This window comes from Perognathus longimembris, chromosome 11 (genome assembly GCF_023159225.1).
Source record: "Perognathus longimembris pacificus isolate PPM17 chromosome 11, ASM2315922v1, whole genome shotgun sequence".
Classification (NCBI taxonomy): Eukaryota; Metazoa; Chordata; class Mammalia; order Rodentia; family Heteromyidae; genus Perognathus; species Perognathus longimembris.
Genome location: NC_063171.1, coordinates 44,955,639 through 44,974,998, shown reverse-complemented (window position 1 = coordinate 44,974,998; position 19,360 = coordinate 44,955,639). Strand labels below are relative to the sequence as shown.

General features: G+C 46.5%; 1 protein-coding gene across 1 annotated transcript in view; it reads left to right on the top strand.

Annotated features, from left to right (window-relative positions):
* The window catches only part of Capn2 (calpain 2), a 54,448-nt gene that overhangs the window by 17,858 nt on the left and 17,230 nt on the right, over nucleotides 1–19,360 (top strand). Inside the window, exons 3-10 of the mRNA XM_048358115.1 lie at nucleotides 8,905–9,023; nucleotides 9,849–9,982; nucleotides 11,035–11,203; nucleotides 12,066–12,149; nucleotides 14,820–14,905; nucleotides 15,958–16,032; nucleotides 16,794–16,954; nucleotides 18,608–18,777. Coding sequence (XP_048214072.1) covers nucleotides 8,905–9,023; nucleotides 9,849–9,982; nucleotides 11,035–11,203; nucleotides 12,066–12,149; nucleotides 14,820–14,905; nucleotides 15,958–16,032; nucleotides 16,794–16,954; nucleotides 18,608–18,777 — 998 coding nt within the window. The remainder of the gene's footprint in view (nucleotides 1–8,904; nucleotides 9,024–9,848; nucleotides 9,983–11,034; nucleotides 11,204–12,065; nucleotides 12,150–14,819; nucleotides 14,906–15,957; nucleotides 16,033–16,793; nucleotides 16,955–18,607; nucleotides 18,778–19,360) is intronic.

Below are 19,360 nucleotides of genomic sequence, written 5' to 3'. Positions count from 1 at the left end.
GCAGTCAGTGACCTCCAAGCTAAGAGTGGATATATCCGCTAAAGGACACGCTGCTAGATAGCACTCAGGTCCTACCCCCCAGGACTCACAGTGTGTGTCCAGCAGATGATCAATGCCTGTCATGCCTCTACTTTGACCCTTGTCCCTGCACCTGTCCAGAGCACTGGGCAGATCAAGGCCATTGTCCAGCTCTATGGACAAGAAAGGCAGACAATAGATGGTGAGTCATAGTTGTACAATAGCCAGGGTAGAATTGGCTATTTACTTGCACCTCACCTCATTCCCAGGGAACACAGACTTAACCAAATCACACAAGGAAAACAACACAACCTGTACAGGAAAGCAGCCAGGCATAAAGAAAAGGAAGATTTCCAAATCTGGAGAGAAACTGAAGATAGGGGTTCTATGAGAAGCACTGAGGCTGGGGCAGGTGGGCTGCCCAAACTAGTTGCTGTCCAAAAGCTATGGAAAATCTCACCCTCCCACCCCCACCTCCATCTCCACTACTTCTCTAGGAGGCAGTTTAAGCTGCCAAGCTGAGCTCTTAGCACAGCTGCAAAGTGTACCCCTCAGTACGTAATCTGACTTGTCCAATGGGCTTTCCAGGACATTGGGCATGGGGGTTGCCAGAAAGGGAGTTCAGGGCCAAAAAAGTCTGAGACAGCTGCATTTTATACCCCATTCCTTCCCCCTGGGGAAAAAGGACCCTGTAAATTCCTTGAACAAAATCCTTGTGCCTAACCTGGCCAGTTTCACCTTTCCTAAACTTAACTGTAAAACATTTGTTTCCTAAGGCATATCGAATTTGAGAGAACACACTGGGATGAGCCAATTCATTGGTTGTTCTTTCAATGTAGACCAATTATTATGGTCTGCATTTTCAAATAACTGATTAAAGCTGGACTTTAGCTGATTACCTTTGTCTCCTGAAATCTGGATTTATAAGTGTGTCCTACCATGCCTAATCTTTTCTTCTTTTTTCTTTTTTCAATTATTTTATCTGGACTTCATATTTAATTTTCCTTATAAACTTTAAAAAATCTATTGGTATTTTTACCATGATCAAATGGTTTACAGACTACCTTAACAGAAAAAGGCAGTTTTATGATAATGAGTCTTTGTGGACAGAATGTTAAACTAGAGTAGATGATTGTCTAAGCCCTTGAAGGCAGGTTGCCATGCACCCTGAGAGCTGTTGATAAAGGTCAACCACTGACCAAGACTAGCCAACTAGTCAGAGGTATCCAGAACACTGTTGGAAATGAGTGGACTGTGCTTAATGCCTTTGGGAATCCAAGAAGGTGGCATAACTGAGCTCCTCCCATAAGATCTATAAGGTAGGAGCAGTTGTCAAGATCCTAGAACCAAGAATGCATCCTATACAGCACCCTCTTGAATTGCTGTGCCCTGAGATCTAGGCTCAGAGCAGGCAGGGAAGACATGTAAAACTTGTCCTAGTCCATCTTCCTTTCTTCTGGTCTCCTGAACTGCCATTGGCTTAACTTGACCAGGATCCTAAGAACCAAGTGGGGCCCGCTGAGAGAGCTCCTGAGCAGAAAGCTGGGTAGAGGGTGTAGAGCAGCTGTAAAAGGGCAAACAGAAGGTGTCAACTGAGCAATCAGTTCCAGCTCACTAACGTCCAGAACTCAAGCCTCTGAGACCATTATTTCAGCTATAAGATAAATGCATTAATAGATTTCCCATTGTTTTATGACAGGATCATGTCAGAAACATAGACACATTTGTCTCTTTCGACAATGGCAGAATTTAGTAACGGTGAATTCATTTGTACAATTAATGTTCACCAATAAAAAAATTTTTGAACAAATTCAAAGCTACTTCAATGATGCTGGCTTAATTCACCAAATACTACTGATTTTACTTGATAGCCAAAACCACTGTTCCATACAATGTGTAATAACTTTGGAGCAGAGCACAGCCTGATTTCCACAAATGATCAGCCAAGCATAACCATTGGTAATCACAGTTTCTTTTATTCCAATCCCAATAACTAATACTAACTCTTAGATCATACAAATACACTTCGTGCTATGATATATACATTACAGAATGTCTAAGAAAGAGTAATTTGAAGAAGTGTTAAAGATCAGCAAAAGCAGAGAGAAAACAGAGTTACTGCTGGTGGCTAGATAAGATATTCACATCGGGAGCCCAGTCACACAGCTGTTGTGAAACTGGGGTATCAAGGAACAGAGCTGATTCAAAGTGCAGAGATAGTTCCAAGCTTACTGGGTGTAAATGAACCACATTTTAGTGGGTCACAATTCAAGTGAGTCATGTCAAGAAGGAAGAATGACTGAGCTGGAGCCCCCAAGTCAGAGTTGGGAGGAAGTTTGCCACATTTCAGTTCATGACACATGCACTGGTTAGGTATGATGACAGGTTGCACCCCAGTGTTTAGGTACCCCTTCTTCTATGATCCAAGTCAGGAGGTTGCATTATTCATTGTTCTGGTATGTTCAAATAAACTCCTGGGCCTGTATTTCTGCTATATTTTTTTATACCAATGGGTCCGTATGTTCCTGATTTAATTTAATAAGGTCAAAGGTGGTAATCTTTTATTTACCAAAAGACATGATCATGGTTTATACTGAGCAGAGGATAATTGGTTACTTAGAAGAACAAGAGGTAGGGTCACTGCCTTCAGCATTTGCACTCAAAATGGGACAAACTGCTAGGGGTAGGGGTGTGTGTGTGTGTGTGTGTGTGTGTGTGCGCACACACTCATATGCATATGCTGGTCCTGGGGCTTGAACTCAGGGCCTAGACACTGTCCCTAAGCTTCTTTGCTCAGGGCTAGTGCTCTACCACTTAAGCCACAGCTTCACTTCTAGCTTTTTGATGGTTAATTGGAGATAAGTCTCATGGTCTTTCCTGCCCCAGCTGGCTTTGAACTGCAATCCTCAGATTGCAGCTTCCTGAGTAACTAGGATTATAGGTGTGATCCATAATCTACAAAACTGCTGTTCTATAAACGGCAATCCCTCAAAGCAAGTCACAGCCTCAGTGCTATTGTTCCATACAATATGGGGTAACTCTGAGGTAAAGCACAACCTGATCTTCACACACAGTTAACCAAATACAACCAAACACAAACAGACATTGTACCTGTATGACAACTGGAAAACTCACCTGGAGAAGAAGGCAGCACTTTGGGTTGTGCTCAGAGCCACTCCCCTGTCCTTCCTGCCCATTTCTTGCTGTATAATTGGAGAATAAAGCCAATAAAGATGTACAGTAGGGATATGGCATTTGCTAAAGTCCTGAGTCCCTTGCAGATTCATAACATTAAAAATATATAGATCTTTCTTTTTCAAGCCCCAGTCATATGACAGTATTCCACAAGTCTCAGTCACTGAAGGTGCCCTCTGGAGTTTTCTTGCTGAATCTGGTTAGAGCCACAAACACTTTGCAGTGTTGGAGTTATCTGGTTATCTGGCCCCTCCCAAACTAGTGGCTGCTTTTATTCAGACCTGGTTGTAACTGCCCCAAGTAAGCTCCCCTGGGAGGGTACTCCTTAAACTTCAACTACGGCACCTATCCTGTGGGGTTGTCCAGAGAGAAATGTTTCTATAAATTTATTCTAGGGAAGGTAGATTCTGACCTTGGTGGAGGAACCAAGGACTTGGCAGGGAAGGGTGGGACAGAACAAGATAGACATCCACTTGAAGCTCGCCCTGTGCAGATTCTGAGACATTACTGGATGAAGGACACAAGTCCTACCACAGCATCATTTCAGTCAGGTGAGCTGTCACCAGCCTGCTTGCAAAGCCAACCGTGTATGTATGTTAAACATTAAAAGCTACTAATGCACAAGCAGAAGCAGTGCGCGCTTGCTAGCCAGGGACTTGGGGCAAGCCTCTCGACCTCTTAAGCCTGTGCGCTCACCTATGAAATAAGATAAGAGCATTTACTCTGAACTGTTTCATGATAATGAAATGAGCTGAGAGACTTTGAGAGTGTGTATGAGCAGGTATTAAAAGAAAGAAAAGAAATCAAGTATGAAATAGGATTTCAAATACTCCAGCCTTATTGGAAATCAAGATGTGTGTGTATATGTGTGTGTATGCCTATAATGAGGCTTGAACCCAGGGCCTCCTGCTCTTGTTTAGTTTTTTCACTCAAGACTTATATTCTACCACTTAAGCCATACCTCCACGTGCAGCTTTATGCTGGTTAATTGGAGATAAGAGCCCAGGCTGGCTTTGCACTTTGATCCTCAGATCTTAGCTTTTTGAGTAGCTAGGATTACAGGTATGAGCCACCAATGCTGTGTAAATATTTTTCTTATAGCCTTTCTGACTCCCTCATTCAACTCCAGAATTTGGAAAATGGGTAGGAAACTTTTTTAATCTTTAACTATAAAATGTACGTAACTTGAGCCAGACATGGGGTACACATCTGTAATCCTAGCATTATAGAGACTGACGTAAGAGGATTCTGAGTTTGAAGCCAGCCTGGGTTATATAGTAAGACTCTATCATCTCAATAAAACAAACCAAAAATGCAAATAACTTGTTTCCTCTTGCCTTTACTGTGATCTTAGTGTCATTGCCTCTGCTGTGCAATGACACACCTGCCTGTTGTCTTGGTGACTTGCATTGCGTTGATTTGGTGATGTATTTTAATATTTCTTAAGCTAACAGGTAATTGGTTATTAAAATATAGGACTTGCTGGGTGCCGGTGGCTCACACCTGTAATCCTAGCTTATCAAGAGGCTGAGATCTGAGGATTGAAGCCAGCAGGGGCAGAAAAATCCCCATGAGACTCTTATCTCCAATTAACCACTCAAAAAACCAGAAGTAGTGCTCTGGCTCAAGTGGTAGAGCAGTGGCCTTGAGCACAAAGAGGCTCAAAGACAGCATCCAGGCCCAGAGTTCAAGGCCCACATCTGACCAAAAAAAAAAAAATAATAATAATAATAATAAGAGGGGCTGGGAATATGGCCTAGTGGCAAGAGTGCTTGCCTCATATACCTGAAGCCCTGGGTTCGATTCCCCAGCACCACATATATAGAAAACGGCCAGGAGTGGCGCTGTGGCTCAAGTGGTAGAGTGCTAGCCTTGAGCAAAAAGAAGCCAAAGACAGTGCTCAGGACCTGAATCCAAGGCCCAGGACTGGCAAAAAAAAAAAAAAAAAAAAAGAATGTCACAAAAAAAAGGATAAAATACAGGACATAAGGGAGCTGCTAGTGAGTTCCTCTTTTGTTTCAATTTTGAATTACAGTTGGATTTTCCTACTGGGTCTCATTAAAGAAGTTAATCACTATTAATTTATAATACTTAAATGAAACTAAGGACTTTTATTCAGAAGATTTGTTGCCAGACCTGTAAATTCTTTTCTCTATCGACTTCCTGGGCTTCAATTTCTTCATCCTGAGAAGGTGATAATAACAATGGTCATCTCTTACAGACTTCATGGAGGTCAAGTGAAATGTCCTTTGTCATAAATGTCAGCCGCTTGTTAGCTTTTAAGGTCCTACTGGAGGAAAGAAGATCGAGTAGAAGCTGAAAGGTTCTGGCCCTGCCCCTTGCAGGACAAGTGACTTTAAGGCAGTAACTTAGTATAGAGGAGAATGTTTGAGGCTTGTGAGTCCTTTCAGAGTTAGCAAGTTAGCAAGGGTTAGTCAGGCATGAAGAAAGCTGGCCCGACCAGACCTGCCCCCTCTGCAAGGCTGGCAGGAGATGCACTTCCGAGACACAAGGGAGGAAAGCAGGAAGCCACGAAGCAGGGCTGCTGACTTCTGGGATATGGAAAGGGCACCCCGGACCAGTAGTGAGCTGTAACTGGAGATAGATACACAGATCTAATCTGAACCCTGACATACAAAAAGAAAAAATATAGAGCTGCAACTGAAGCCAATCCCTCCTGCATTCAGTCAGAGTCACTGTCCCCAGAATAGCAGTGTGATCAGCAGTTCCCTCCAAGATTACCACAGCAATGGACAGGCCCTGCAGATCCTGCGCTTGTGTGCTGCTATGTATATGGCGGATGTAAAAGCATGGATTTGGAGGAACCCAGGGACAGACAGAACAGGATCAGATAGATCCAGGCAGCCTCTAGAAGGATGTTCCAGGATTGGAGGAGAGTTGGTACAGGAATGGAGGGAGAAACTGCCTCAAGACTCCTGTCACCAGAATCCCTATATTGGAAGCACTGTAACCCAAAGGCTGTGGTGGACAGATCCAAATCTAAGCAGTTTGCAGGATTCTAAGAAAATTTCAAATATATGAATGAGATTCACAGGCATTGCCAGATTCCCAAAGAAGAACTGACATCATAATGCATATTTATAGACCCAATGTTGATGACGAATGCATTGCACAGTCGGCTCTCATTATCCCAGGAACAACAGATGCAGGGTGAACTGGTTGTCAGGATGGACAGCAGAATACAATTGGAAGTGGAGGTGTGGGGGGAGGGGGTCTCATGCTCAGGAAAGGCAGGAAGGTTGTCTTTTTGATTATGGGGTCCATTAGAAGTATCAAGTGGAAGTTAGATTCCCATATCCTTCTACAGATTTCTGTTAGGTTTTTAAAGTAGGTAGCCGGTAAAGGAGAACGCCACGCGGTATTCAGGCAGGAGAGAACGTTTATTACCGAACTGCTGGCCTGTGGCCAAGGTGATCCATGGCCGGAGAGAAGGGAGAGAGAGAGAGCGCGACCCCCACCCAGCCCTGCTTTATTTAGGGCAGGGGTAAGGGGTGTGGCCAGGTGGATTAGGAGGTGACCTCAGGGAAAGGGGAGGTAACTGCCTCGAGGTCTGCAGGTTACCCAGGTAACTGAGTGGAGACTTAATGAGGTGGGGGCATCTGCATGTAGCCCTCAGGGAGAGGACCTTACAATTTCCATTCCTTCTAATCAGAGATTCTGCAGCTTCCTCCCAAAACCAAAGCTAAAAATGGCCACTGCTGAATTTCCCTTCTAACTCTATATCTTCAACGTGTCAGAGAGTTTCTAGTTTGGTTTGTCTAATGGCCTTACTAACCCAAAACATTCCTTCTTGGATCTATGGCCAGTAAAACCCTCCCTGTTAACCCTCACCAGTAGCTGTTTGAGTGTTGACAATGCCCATGAGCTCTCTATTTTTTTTTCAAATTTTTATTATCAAACTGATGTACAGAGAGGTTACAGTTTCATACGTTAGGCATTGGATACATTTCTTGTACTGTTACCTTGTCCCTCATAGTCCCCTCCCTCCTCCCCCTTTCCCTCCCCCCCCCCCAGGTGTTCAGTTCACTTACACCAAACAGTTTTGCAAGTATTGCTTTTGTAGTTGTTTGTCTTTTTTTACCCTGTGTCTCTCAAATTTGGTATTCCCTTTCAATTTCCTGCATCCAATACCAGTATACACGGTTTCCAATATACTCAGATAAGATTACAGAGATAGTGTAGGTACAACCACAGGAACCCATGAGCTCTCTAAACCTTGGTATGCTCAGCTTTCACATGGAGATGGTAATGACACTGATGTGGTGACACTGATGTGGTGGGCAATACATGAAATAATGAACTGGAAGCCCTTAGCTAGATCAGTAGTGGGAACACAGGAAGTGTTCCATCACTCATGGCTTGTGTCCTTGTGCTCCTCCAGCAAAGCAGCGGAACTTGTAGCCCAGCATATCAGGGGTAAAGAAACAAAGTTATCCATTCATGTGACTGAAAAGTCCAAGGCAGATCTGGCTTCAAGTACTGAAGGGATATTTCCAGGACTTTGATTTTTCTCTCAGCAACCCTTCTCAGCCAGGCAACACCTCCAAGGGAGCAAGATCACTCTAGCTCAACAGACCATGCATCTTTTATAGACTCTGTGCAGAAGAGGGCACCTGCCTAGTCTCACAGAAGCCCCAGTTAAGTTCATGGCACCTCATCAGCATAGATTGCCCCAGGCCTCCTGGAACTGAGGGCAGAGTCAGACTGAAACTGCAGAGCCAGCCCTCAGTGTTCCTAGGAGCGCAAAAGATAGTTGAGAGGTGCTACTGGTGAATCGACCCACCCAGATTCAGGAGCAAAAGAATTTCACTTCCTTTAATTAACCACTGGCTAATTAGGGAGGACGTGACTCCACCCACTACAGCTTCAAATTGCATATCCAGACCTCAAAGGGCTGTGTGCAATCACATCTCTGTGTCAACAGAACCACCTGGTTCAGGAACTGGAGGACTTCATGACCCTCAATATTTCTTTTATCTCCTTTACTTTTTCTTTCTTTCTTCCATTTTTCTTTCCTTCCTTTCCTTTCCTCCTTTCTTCTTTCTCTTTTTGTGCCAGTACTAGGACTTGAACTATGAGGTGCTATCCCTGAGCCATTTTGCTCAAGCCTAGCACTCTGCCACTTGAACCAGAACTCCCTTTCCCCTTCTAGCATCCTGCACATCGACTGGTGGCTGTTCCATCTACAGTGCTCCATATTCCTGTGGTCCCCTGTCTGCTGCTATCCTTCCCTGTCTCTGAATCCTTCTCCCAGATGTGTCTGACTTTCCACCCTTCCCATCTGTTGCTACATTTCTTTATCCACCCAAACCATTCAAATTCCCCCTTTAGAGTCTGTTTTCACAGAAGCTGCTTCTGCCAATTGGATTTATTCCCTCCACAGAGGATCATGGTTCTGTGTGTCAGGCAGAGAGCTGGGCTCAGTTCAGTCACCACAGAGTTCTGGTCTTTCAGAGAATGAACTTCCCCTCTCTACTCTGCCACCACCAGTTCAGCGTAACATCCCCCCTTCAGCATTTCCCTCCAAATATCTCCCACACTCCTCCAACCTAACCATCGGATGAGGACTGACGGAATAGAGATGGAAAGGTGACATGTAGAGGTGTGGAGGTGACACGTCTGCCTGCAGGCACCCAGACCTGACCAGAGCTGTTTGTACTGTGTTCCTAGGTGACTGCTGGCTGCTGGCAGCCATCGCCTCCCTCACTTTGAATGAAGAAATCCTGGCCCGAGTTGTCCCCTTAGACCAGAGTTTCCAGGAAAACTATGCTGGGATCTTCCGCTTCCAGGTAATGTAAAGGTTGCCTCGGGCTTTTCAATGGGTCCTAGGGACATGGCCCCGCCCCCTTGGGTAGGTCCTTCAATCCTTGCTAGTCTGCTAAGGAAGCTCCTAACCTACCCGTGGTGTGAGACACTGGACCAGGATGACCATGGAAGGCCTCTTGGGACCTGCAAGGAGAGAAAGTAGGCTAGATGTTCAGAATGTCATTCTCAAGTTTTTAAAAAGCTGATTGTTTGACACTCAGATATTAATATTTCCCCCCTTTATACTGGTAAATGAGAAATACTGCTTGTTTGTTTATTTATTTAGTGCCGGTCCTGGGGCTTGGACTCAGGGCCTGACTGAGCACTGTCCCTGGCTTCTTTTTGCTCAAGGCTAGCACTCTGCCATTTGAGCCATAGCACCACTTCCAGCTTTTTCTGCTTATGTGGTGCTGAGGAATCAAACCATGCTAGGGAAGCACTCTACCACTAAGCTACACTCCAAACTCCATCATACCTCTACTTCTGGCATTTTTTTGGAGGGGGGGTCAATTGGAAATAAACATCTTAGGAATTTGTCTGTCCAGATTGGCTTAAAACTGAAAGTCTCAGATCTCAGCCTCCTGAGTAGCCTGGTGAAATGCCGTTTTGTTTTGTTTTCAAAGAGATACAGACAAGCCCCTCTGTCCTCCTGTGCTTCATAGGGACTTCCCTTGTAGGAGATAAAGGGGGACATCTCCTCCCAGAATGGTCTCATGGGCCCCCTAGCAAGGGGTCTGGCAGTTTCAAGCCAAGTGCAGCTGCGGCTCGGTGCCCAGCTCCCTGCATGCCCCTCCCCTCTTTTCCTGCAGTTCTGGCAGTATGGCGAATGGGTGGAGGTGGTGGTGGATGACCGGCTGCCCACCAAAGACGGGGAGCTGCTCTTCGTGCATTCAGCCGAGGGGAGTGAGTTCTGGAGCGCCCTGCTGGAGAAGGCCTATGCCAAGTAAGTGACCTCGCCCTCCCCCAAGGGCCATGGCTTGCTCCTGCTACCCAGGACTCAAAACAACAGGAGCTATTCAAAGACTATTCTGAGCAGAAGTCTTGGTCTATAAAAGGACTACTTGGGCCCAAATTGGGCTCTGTATCTGAGGAGCTGATGCAGGCCCCGTGCCTGGCCATGTGATATGCTGATCCATGACTGTCCCTGGCGTTCTGAACCAGGTGTTCAGGGAAAGGTTATGGGACTGATTTTCTGCTGACCTTGAGAAGGAATTTGGCTTCCTTGGTAGGACTTATTATATTGTTAATCAATTAAAAGCAGCAGAATTTATGCCAATGGGCAAAATTACCCATTGCAGAGGTAAGAAGGTTTTGAAAGTTTGCCCAGGATCTGTGACATGGCTGGTGGCAAGTGGCATATATATATCCTTCCCAGCTGCTTCCCACAATTTGCCCAGAGTCAAGCTTGTCCCAGGCCCAGCATGCCAGCCCACTCGAGAAGCAGCTGTGGCTGCTTTTGTAGGGACCCAGCTCTAAGGCAGCCAGTGGATTTTTGCTCCTTATACCTCCATGATTGCATCCCCAGTGGAGAGAAGCTGCACACAAACCCCAAGTTCTGGTTGTAGAGGTGCCTCAGACCCCAGCATTGATAGCCTGGAGTCAAATGCCCATGAGAACTACATGGCTTGTTTCCCAGAGAAGCTGCTTTTCATATTGAATTGTTATCTTTCTTTCAAAGCTATAACTGCCCAACTGCCTGTTAGCAAGTCTGCTTCTGTCAGGATGCAGAAAGAAATCAATACGGGAATGTGGATCAACTAATCATTAAGGCCCTTTTCACTCAAAGATTCTGTGGGTACTTCCCAATGTCCCTGGGAAATAATAACTGTAGAGATATAGGACCTTGCTTTCCTGGGCATCCCAAGTTGGAGACAAAGCCAAGGAAAATGAGAGCAGAGCTGTCATGAGTGGGTATGGGGTGGTACATTCAGGGATGATGTCTCCCAGGCAGTGGCAGCATTGGCAATAATGGCAGCACCTCTTCCTCTCTTGTAGGGTCAATGGGTGCTACGAAGCACTTTCAGGGGGCGCCACCACCGAGGGCTTCGAGGACTTCACCGGTGGCATTGCTGAGTGGTACGAGCTGAGGAAGCCTCCTCCCAACCTGTTCAAGATCATCCAGAAGGCGCTGCAGAAGGGCTCTCTCCTTGGCTGCTCTATTGATGTAAGTCCACGCTGCCCTCACTAAACCCACTCTAGTCTGCTCTAGTTGGCTTCAACAGTAGATAGTGTCCTGCCCCAGGAAACCTACTGCCCAGAAATAACAGTAACACACTGTCTGTCATATTTCTCATTTGTTAGGAACTAGGGATTGCTAGGCAACAGCCAAGCTGTCTGGGGTACAACTGATGGAGTGATGGGTCTCCAGCCTTTCCTTCCCTTCCCGGCCCATTTCCTGTTCTTATCCTTGGTCTGAATCACCCCCTTGGCTTCCACACCCAAGGTTCCCTGAGAAAGCCTGCCCTCTGCTGGACACCTTATCTCCAATGAGCTCATCCCCCATGAGCTCAGCAGCCTTCACCTCATGTCCCAGGGTTCATGGAGGAATTATTTCCCTTAATGGCTGTTCCAGGGGATGGGAGGTAGAAGGTAGGCCATGTCCTGTCCCATACAAAAGCTACATGTAACAGACAGGGAGTGGGTAGCTTTGCCGAGCTTCTAACTCAGACATTGAGAAAAAAAAATGGTCATTGCAAAGAATTGCCATTGCATAAAACCATGCAGCTGAGCTGGACAGACATGGGTGCTTGGAGAAATCAGTCCATCTAGGCCATGATGCCTGGCTGTCTGTCCTGCGGCCACCTGAAGACCCTCCCTATAAGGTGTAACCTTTCACACACTCCCTAGGGAGGGTGAATGCACTATCTGTGTGTTCCCTCTATCTCTGTATCTTATGTCACTTAACCTCTGGTAGTTCCTGTCAGTTAGCTCCTGAAAGCCCCCTCCCCCAGGCTTGGCCTGTGGTCCCCTTGCAGTGGGACACGGGTGATGGGGGAGCAGCAACTGCTAACTTGCCATATTTGCAGATCACCAGTGCTGCGGACTCGGAGGCTGTCACGTTCCAGAAGCTGGTGAAGGGGCATGCGTACTCGGTCACCGGAGCTGAGGAGGTAATGGCAGATAGGAAATCTGTTCCCAGAACTGGAATTACTTGGGCTGGCTCAACAGCCTAGCAATCCTGGGGCCCATGCCAGAGCCCAGGCTGATGCCACATTGCCCCTTGCTAGCTGCAGAGGTGTCTTCAGGCATTCTTTACTTTAGACCAACTTAAAAAAAAACAAACAAAACCACACAGCACTTTGCATCTGTATAGTGCTTTGCAATCTTTATAATCCTTCACAAAAACGTTCATGGTGCTGCCTCTTGCTAGCAGGGTCACTTGAGAAATGTGCTTAGATTCTGTTCATTTCCTCATAATTAAAATGAAAATAACCATAGGTTCATAGTGAGGTGGTGGTTTGATGTGATGAGCAACTACCGCACATCACACTGTAAGTAATCGCTGGTGTTGCAGTTGGGACCATTTTTATTACAAATATTCTCAAGCAGCCCAGGTTCAGTGTTAATTATCATCGGAGACCTGACCCCAGGGCCTCTGCACTACCAGTATGCACTCATTTAACTTTGGTTTTCTTTTTTCTTATATTCTTTGTTGTTATTATAATAGTAATGTACAAAGGGGTTACATAAATCAGGTAAAGAGTACATTTCTTTTTGGACAATGTCTCCCCTTCCTTTGCTCTCTCCCAGTTTTTCCCTTCCACTCCCCCACCCATGTTGTGTAGCTCATTTTCAATATAGTGTCTAATGAGTATTGTTGCTGCATTTGTTTACCCTTTGTCCCTCCATTTCTGTGACCCCCATTCTTTTTGTTTTAATTCCACTTTCTTCCTTCCTCCCTTTCTTTCTTCCTTCCTTCCTTCCTTCCTTCCTTCTTTCTTTCTTTCCTTCCTTCTTTCCAATACTGGACATTAAATTCAGGGCTTGTATCTCTAAAGCACATACACAACCACTTAGCTATGCTTCAATTCTTTATATCTTGTGTGTGTGTGTGTGTGTGTGCGCGCGCGCGCGCATGCGCGCACATGTGTGCCTGCCTGCCTGACAGCCAGTTCTGTGGCTTGAACTTAGGGCCTAAACTTCCTCCCCTCCCCCCCCCCCAGTTATGGGGCTTGAACGTTGGGCCTGGGCAATGTCCCTCAGCTCTTCAGCTCAAGGCTAGTGAGTCACAGTGCCACTTCCGGTTTTCTTATGGTTAATTGGAGATAAGAGTCTCACAGACTTTTCTACCCAGGCTGACTTTGAACCAAGATCCTCAATCTCAGCCTCCTGAATAGCTAGTATTACAGGCATGGGCCACCAGCACCCCGCCTGAGCTTCTTTTGATCAAAGCTAGAGATCTACCACTTGAGTGACAGCTCCACTTGTGGCTTTTGATTTTTGTTTTGTTTTGTTTTTTAGTTCTTTGGAGATAAAAGTCTCATGGACTTTCTTGCCTGGGCTTTGAACCACAATCCTCAGATCTGAGCCTCCTGAGTAGCTAGGATTACAGGCATAAGCCACCAATACCTGACTACCCTGATTTTCATAATCCACCTCCACACTGTTTTATATTGAACATTTTCAAGCCTATAGGAAGGTTCAAGGGCAGCATAGTAACATCCAAACCCCACTGTCACCGGTCAATGTTTCTTAGCCTGGGCTACACAGCTGCTTTGTCTCTGTATGTGGACTTTTCCTAGCTCCCTTGGTAGCAGAAACCCTGACTGTTCTCTTCTACAACCTTCAGCATCCATCTACTATTAATAAGGGTATTTTCCTTTTTTTAAATTACTTAAGAATTAATTTATTTATGTGTATTTATTCATACTCAAATTTCCAAGTAAAATGGACTATACTTGTTAGAAATATAAATCTTTTTACAAAATCACCTCAAGTTAAATAAACCAGTTGGGGTTTTTTTTTGTCTTTTTTTCTCTTTATTGTCAAACTGATGTACAGAGAGGTTACAGTTTCATACATTAGGCATTGGATACATTTCTTGTACTGCTTGTTACCTCCTCCCTCATTCCCCCCTCCCCCCAATAAGGTATTTTCTTACATTGGGCTCATCATTTTTGTCATGCTCAAGAAAATAAACATTACAACATCATCTAATATATAGTCCATGACTAACATGTTCTCAATTTCCCCAAATGTCCTTTCTAGACCCCTCCACTAGAAAGTCCTCTACTCAACTCCAATCGGGACTCAGTCTAGGATGCATAGATGGACTGAGTGGTATACTGGTCATCCCAGCTACCCAGGAGGTGGAGAAAGAAAGATTGTTTGACCTAGGAGCTTGGAGCCAGCCTGGGCAACACAAAGAGATTCTGTCTCAAGACTAAACAAAATTTTTGCTTACTGCATCTGCTTGTTTTCACCTATATTCTTTTAGCAACTGGTAAGGCTTCCCTGAGAGCCTGAGACAAAAGCAGATCTTATTCTGGTTAAATTGACATTTAGGGATAAACATACCAATCACAGATGCCAAAGCAAGGGTGTTTGAATCTCAGGCTGATGCTAAAGATCCCCAGTCCTCTTAAGAGCTGAGTCCTGGGAGCTTACATCCCCATTTTCCCAAGCAGGGCAGCAGTGAAGGGCTAGGTCCCCAGAGGTATCACAAAACCTTTCCATCCACCATGCTCCTCCCTCATTCATGGACTCAACACTGGGTGGGAGTCCCTCCAGGCCTGGTGGGCACTCAGCCTCTCCCTCCTCTTTTTCATCGGGTCCTTCAGGTTGAAAGTGGAGGAAGCCTGCAGAAACTGATCCGCATCCGAAATCCCTGGGGAGAAGTCGAGTGGACCGGGAAGTGGAATGACAAGTAAGGAAAGTGGAGGGTGGGGCTGGGGGAGGGGACGGTCCACAAGGAGGCCCTGCTGAAACAGGAGTGGAAAATACCCGCACAGCATGAAGAACCACACACTGTGCTTAGAAACAAGGCCTCAGTCACACTGAGTGGCCCGTGGGCCATGATCTCGGGACTCGAGCACTCTGGCACCTTGCTCCAGGCCCAGGGATCTGGTGATGTATATATATATATATATATATATATATATATATATATATATATATATATATATATATATATATATATACATACACACACACACACACACATATATATGTATGTATATATATATGTGTGTGTATATATATACATATATATGTATATATATACATATATATATATTCCTTCCCTACCTGGAAGTCCATCCCTTCACCAGTTCAAATCCACCCTGCTATTATTGGTCCTTGGGGGAGGGGGGTGGCGGGAATGTATCCCTTATCCCCTGACACTCCTATTCCAAGGACATGAACTTGACACCAAAGCAGAGACATCTGTTATTCTCCAGGGCTTTCTGGTGCCTGTTAGGCCTTCTGCTATTTGGGGTAAAGGGTCAGTTGAGTCTCTCCCCCAGTCCCCTACCCATTCCCCATCCTGGTGCCTCCAGTTCTTGCACCTGTTCCTGGCCTGTCCCAAGTGGCTTCACCCTTAGCAGAAGGATACCAATCGAGACTTCCTTCCAGGTGTGGTAACAGAGGCTTCTTGTCAAATGTTCACTTGTTCCTAAAAGAGCTACCAGACTGCTCTGTTTGGGCAAGTGATGCTCCTTCGTTCTCGCTCTCGGGCTGTGCTCATGTTCTGGACACTTGCTTGCAGCCACCATCCAGTTCGCTTGTTTTTCCCTTTCAAATGCTTTGTGAGCAGTTTATTGATTGTGGCTCTGAGCCAACTATGAGGGAATCCCTCCTTTCCGGGGTCTGGGCGCTCAGGAGTGAGCACAGGTGCTGCTCCTTGACTTTGAGGAGCACCCAGACAAGTCGCCTGCATCCACTGACTCCTGAAGCTTCACACATTGCTCTGCTTTGCAGCTGCCCAAACTGGAACACAGTTGACCCAGAGGTGAGGGAAAGACTGACCAGAAGACATGAAGATGGAGAGTTCTGGTAAGAGGAGTAGAACCCCTGGGGAACAATGTGCCTTCCCTAATATCACTTACTGGAAAATTGCTAACAAAAATGTGGGCTAGAAGGGCACAGGAGCATAAGTCCCTGGCTCTGTTGTTTATTTATTTTGTGTATATGGGTCCTGGGGGTTGAACTCGGGGCCTTGAGCACTATCCCTTAGCTTTCTTTGCTCAAGGCTAGCACTCTACCACTTGAGCCACACCTCTACTTCCAGCTTTTTTGTCGTTAATTGGAGATGAGAGTCTCATGGACTTTCCTGCCTTGTCTGGCTTTGAACCACAGTCCTCAGATCTCAGCCTCAGTAGAGCTGGCAAACTGAGAGAAAAATTCCTTCAGTAACGTTCAGACCCCAAGAAAAAACAGTAATGAATCCCAGTCCCTTAAGAAACCAGTTCCTTGGTGAGGAGCTATAGCCTCATTGTGTGTGCATACGCCACCGTGAGGAGCACCTGCAGTTAGACATAGTTTGTAGCTTACCCAGATACGATTTCATATCCAAGACTCCCATTTTTATAGATGAACGCTCTGGGCTTCAGAGACCCAGTAATCTGATCAGAGTTTCCCAGTGAGAAAGTGGCCTTGCCAGGACTAGAATCTGGAGCCTTCTCATTCTAGACCTGATGCCCACCCGTGGGCCACACGCTGCTGCTCTGCCTGGCCTTGACCGGCCTCGCTGGAAGGCGAAGGCTGAGCGCTGTGTCTTCCAATAACTTGAGATGCCCTGTCTCTGCTTTGGCCAGGATGTCTTTTGGTGACTTCCTTCGACACTATTCCCGCCTGGAAATCTGCAACCTGACTCCTGACACCCTCACCAGTGACAGCTACAAGAAATGGAAGCTCACCAAGATGGATGGAAACTGGAGGCGGGGCTCCACTGCAGGGGGCTGCAGAAACTACCCCAGTAAGTGCTGTGGCCACCAGAAGCCATGGCACCATCGCCTTATTTGACAGACAGGGGATACAGGGCCTGGCATCTCTGGAGAGGCTGTGTCTACTCATCGAGGGTCTTGGTTTCTTCCTTCTTTCCAAGCCTGTCTCAACACCTACCTTCCTCCCTTAGAAATTGTCTTATTCTAATGACATCTGCCCATTATGGAGCATATACTGGGCACTAGGAATTGTCCTAAAATATGTGTGTGTGTGTAATTCCTTTAAGCTTCACCAGCACACATCTATATCTTTAAGACAAAAGGAGCGAGGCAGGCCTAAGGCCACACAGTTTGCTGGGATTTGAGCCCAGGCAGTCTGATGTCCACGATCATATTTTTGGTTTTGGTTTTGGCCAGTCCTGGGGCTTGAACTCAGGGCTTGGGCACTGTCCCCGAGCTTCTTTTGCTCAAGGCTAACACTCTACCACTTAAGTCACAGTGCCACTTCTGGCTTTTTCTGTTCATGCAGTACTGAGGAACTGAACCCAGAGCTTCATGTATGCTAAGTAAGCACTCTACCGCTAAGCCACATTCCCAGCCCTCCATGGTTATATTTTGATTCTTTGTTGCAGATGAGGAAACTGAGGCTGTAAGTATATTCCAGGCCCACAGAGCAAGAAATCATACTGAGACTAGCTGAGTGGTATCTGCAGCTCAAGTATGCAGAGACGTAGTACAAGTTCCAGAGGCCACCCACAAATTACCCTTCCTACACATTAGATCAGGGGTCAGCAAACACCCTCTCAAGAACCGTTTGTAAATACTTTTGGCCTGATAGGCCAGCAGTCCCTATAGTGTCCACTCAACTCTGCTGTGGTAGCAAAAGCAGCCATGCAGAAGTGAATGGCTATGGCTGTGTGCCAATAAAACTTAATTTACAAAAGCAGGCAGCAGCCTGTGAGGCCATGCCAGCCAATCCCCACACAAGATGGTATCTTTAATTCCACCATCAAGAGGATATCCCATTCAATATAGGAAGGCATTAGCATAATTACCCTCAAGCATGAATAACTCTTAGATCCTTCCTGAAAATAGGTTTTGGAAGTGAGTAAGGGAGGACAAGAGGCACAGAATCCAAAATTGTACACACGGTGTCCCTGGCCTATTAAGTTTACTGGAGTACTGCCTAGTGTGTAGAGAAAAGACCCCAGAGTCCTTTCAGTCAGGCCCCCTGGCCCATCTCTGTCTCACTGACCTCCCTGTTGAGTCCGGTGTGAGGAAGCTGCCACTAGGGGACGCCAAGACAGGTCAGCAAGAGAACTATAAAGAAAATTGCTCAATTTTTGTCCTGTTGAGATCCAGACCATTCCAGGAGCCCATCAGCCTTCCCCTTCACTCTTTCCAAGGGTTGATGTGCTCTTTGGGGAGACCTCAGAAGGCACTCAAAGGAACAGTTTCCTCATAGTAAGCACAGGCCACCTTGTCTCGAAAGCCCACCTCTACCAGTACCCACCCTGCCTGCTCACCCTGGTTCTCTTTTTTCCTTCCACCACCTCCTGCCATCTTCCCTCCTCTTCATCCCTGTCTAAGAAGCCTCCAGCCCCCAGGCCAAGGCCCACCCCGAAGCTCCCCCACCCCATGCATGGCTACTTAGGGCTGGGTCCCTCTGTCCCTCTCTGCTGCAGACACCTTCTGGATGAACCCTCAGTATGTGATCAAGCTGGAGGAGGAGGATGAGGACCAGGAGGATGGGGAGAGCGGCTGCACCTTCCTGGTGGGCCTCATCCAGAAGCACAGGCGGCGACAGAGAAAGATGGGCGAGGACATGCACACCATTGGCTTTGGCATCTACGAGGTATGGGCAGAGCAGGGGTGGACCGCCACCTCCCTTCCCTTCTCCTTTAGCTGGTCTTGGCCGAGGCATGGAGACCGACTCCAGAAGCAGAACTAGGGATGAGACAGTGGGCAGGGAATTTAGCCAGGCCAACTCAAAGCCACAGTCCTGATCTGGCTTAGGGCTGCTCACACAGGCAAGTCCCTGCAATGGGTCTGTATCTCCAGAACCTTCCCAGTACTTCCCTGGGCCCCCTTGCCAGACTCTTGAGAGTCCCACATTTTCAAATGGCCTCTGTGTCCTTTGTCATGTCCCCAGGGCCTAGCATTCCAAAGAACAGAGGAGACTTGATCTAGAATAGACTATTCTAGCCCACACGGAGAAATAAAGTAAGGGCTGGACTGAGCCCCCATCAGGTCAGAGCCCAGCAAAGTCATTGGCCTGGATGGTGGTAAGCTGACAGGAGAACAAAGAGTTATTGTGTTTCTCACAAGGATCTGTTGGCTGGAGCCCAGCTTCCCCTGACACCCTGGCTTCTCCCAGGTTCCTGCTTTCATTCCAAGCCAAGTTAAGGCGAAGTTCAGTGGAGTAGACACTAGAGGGC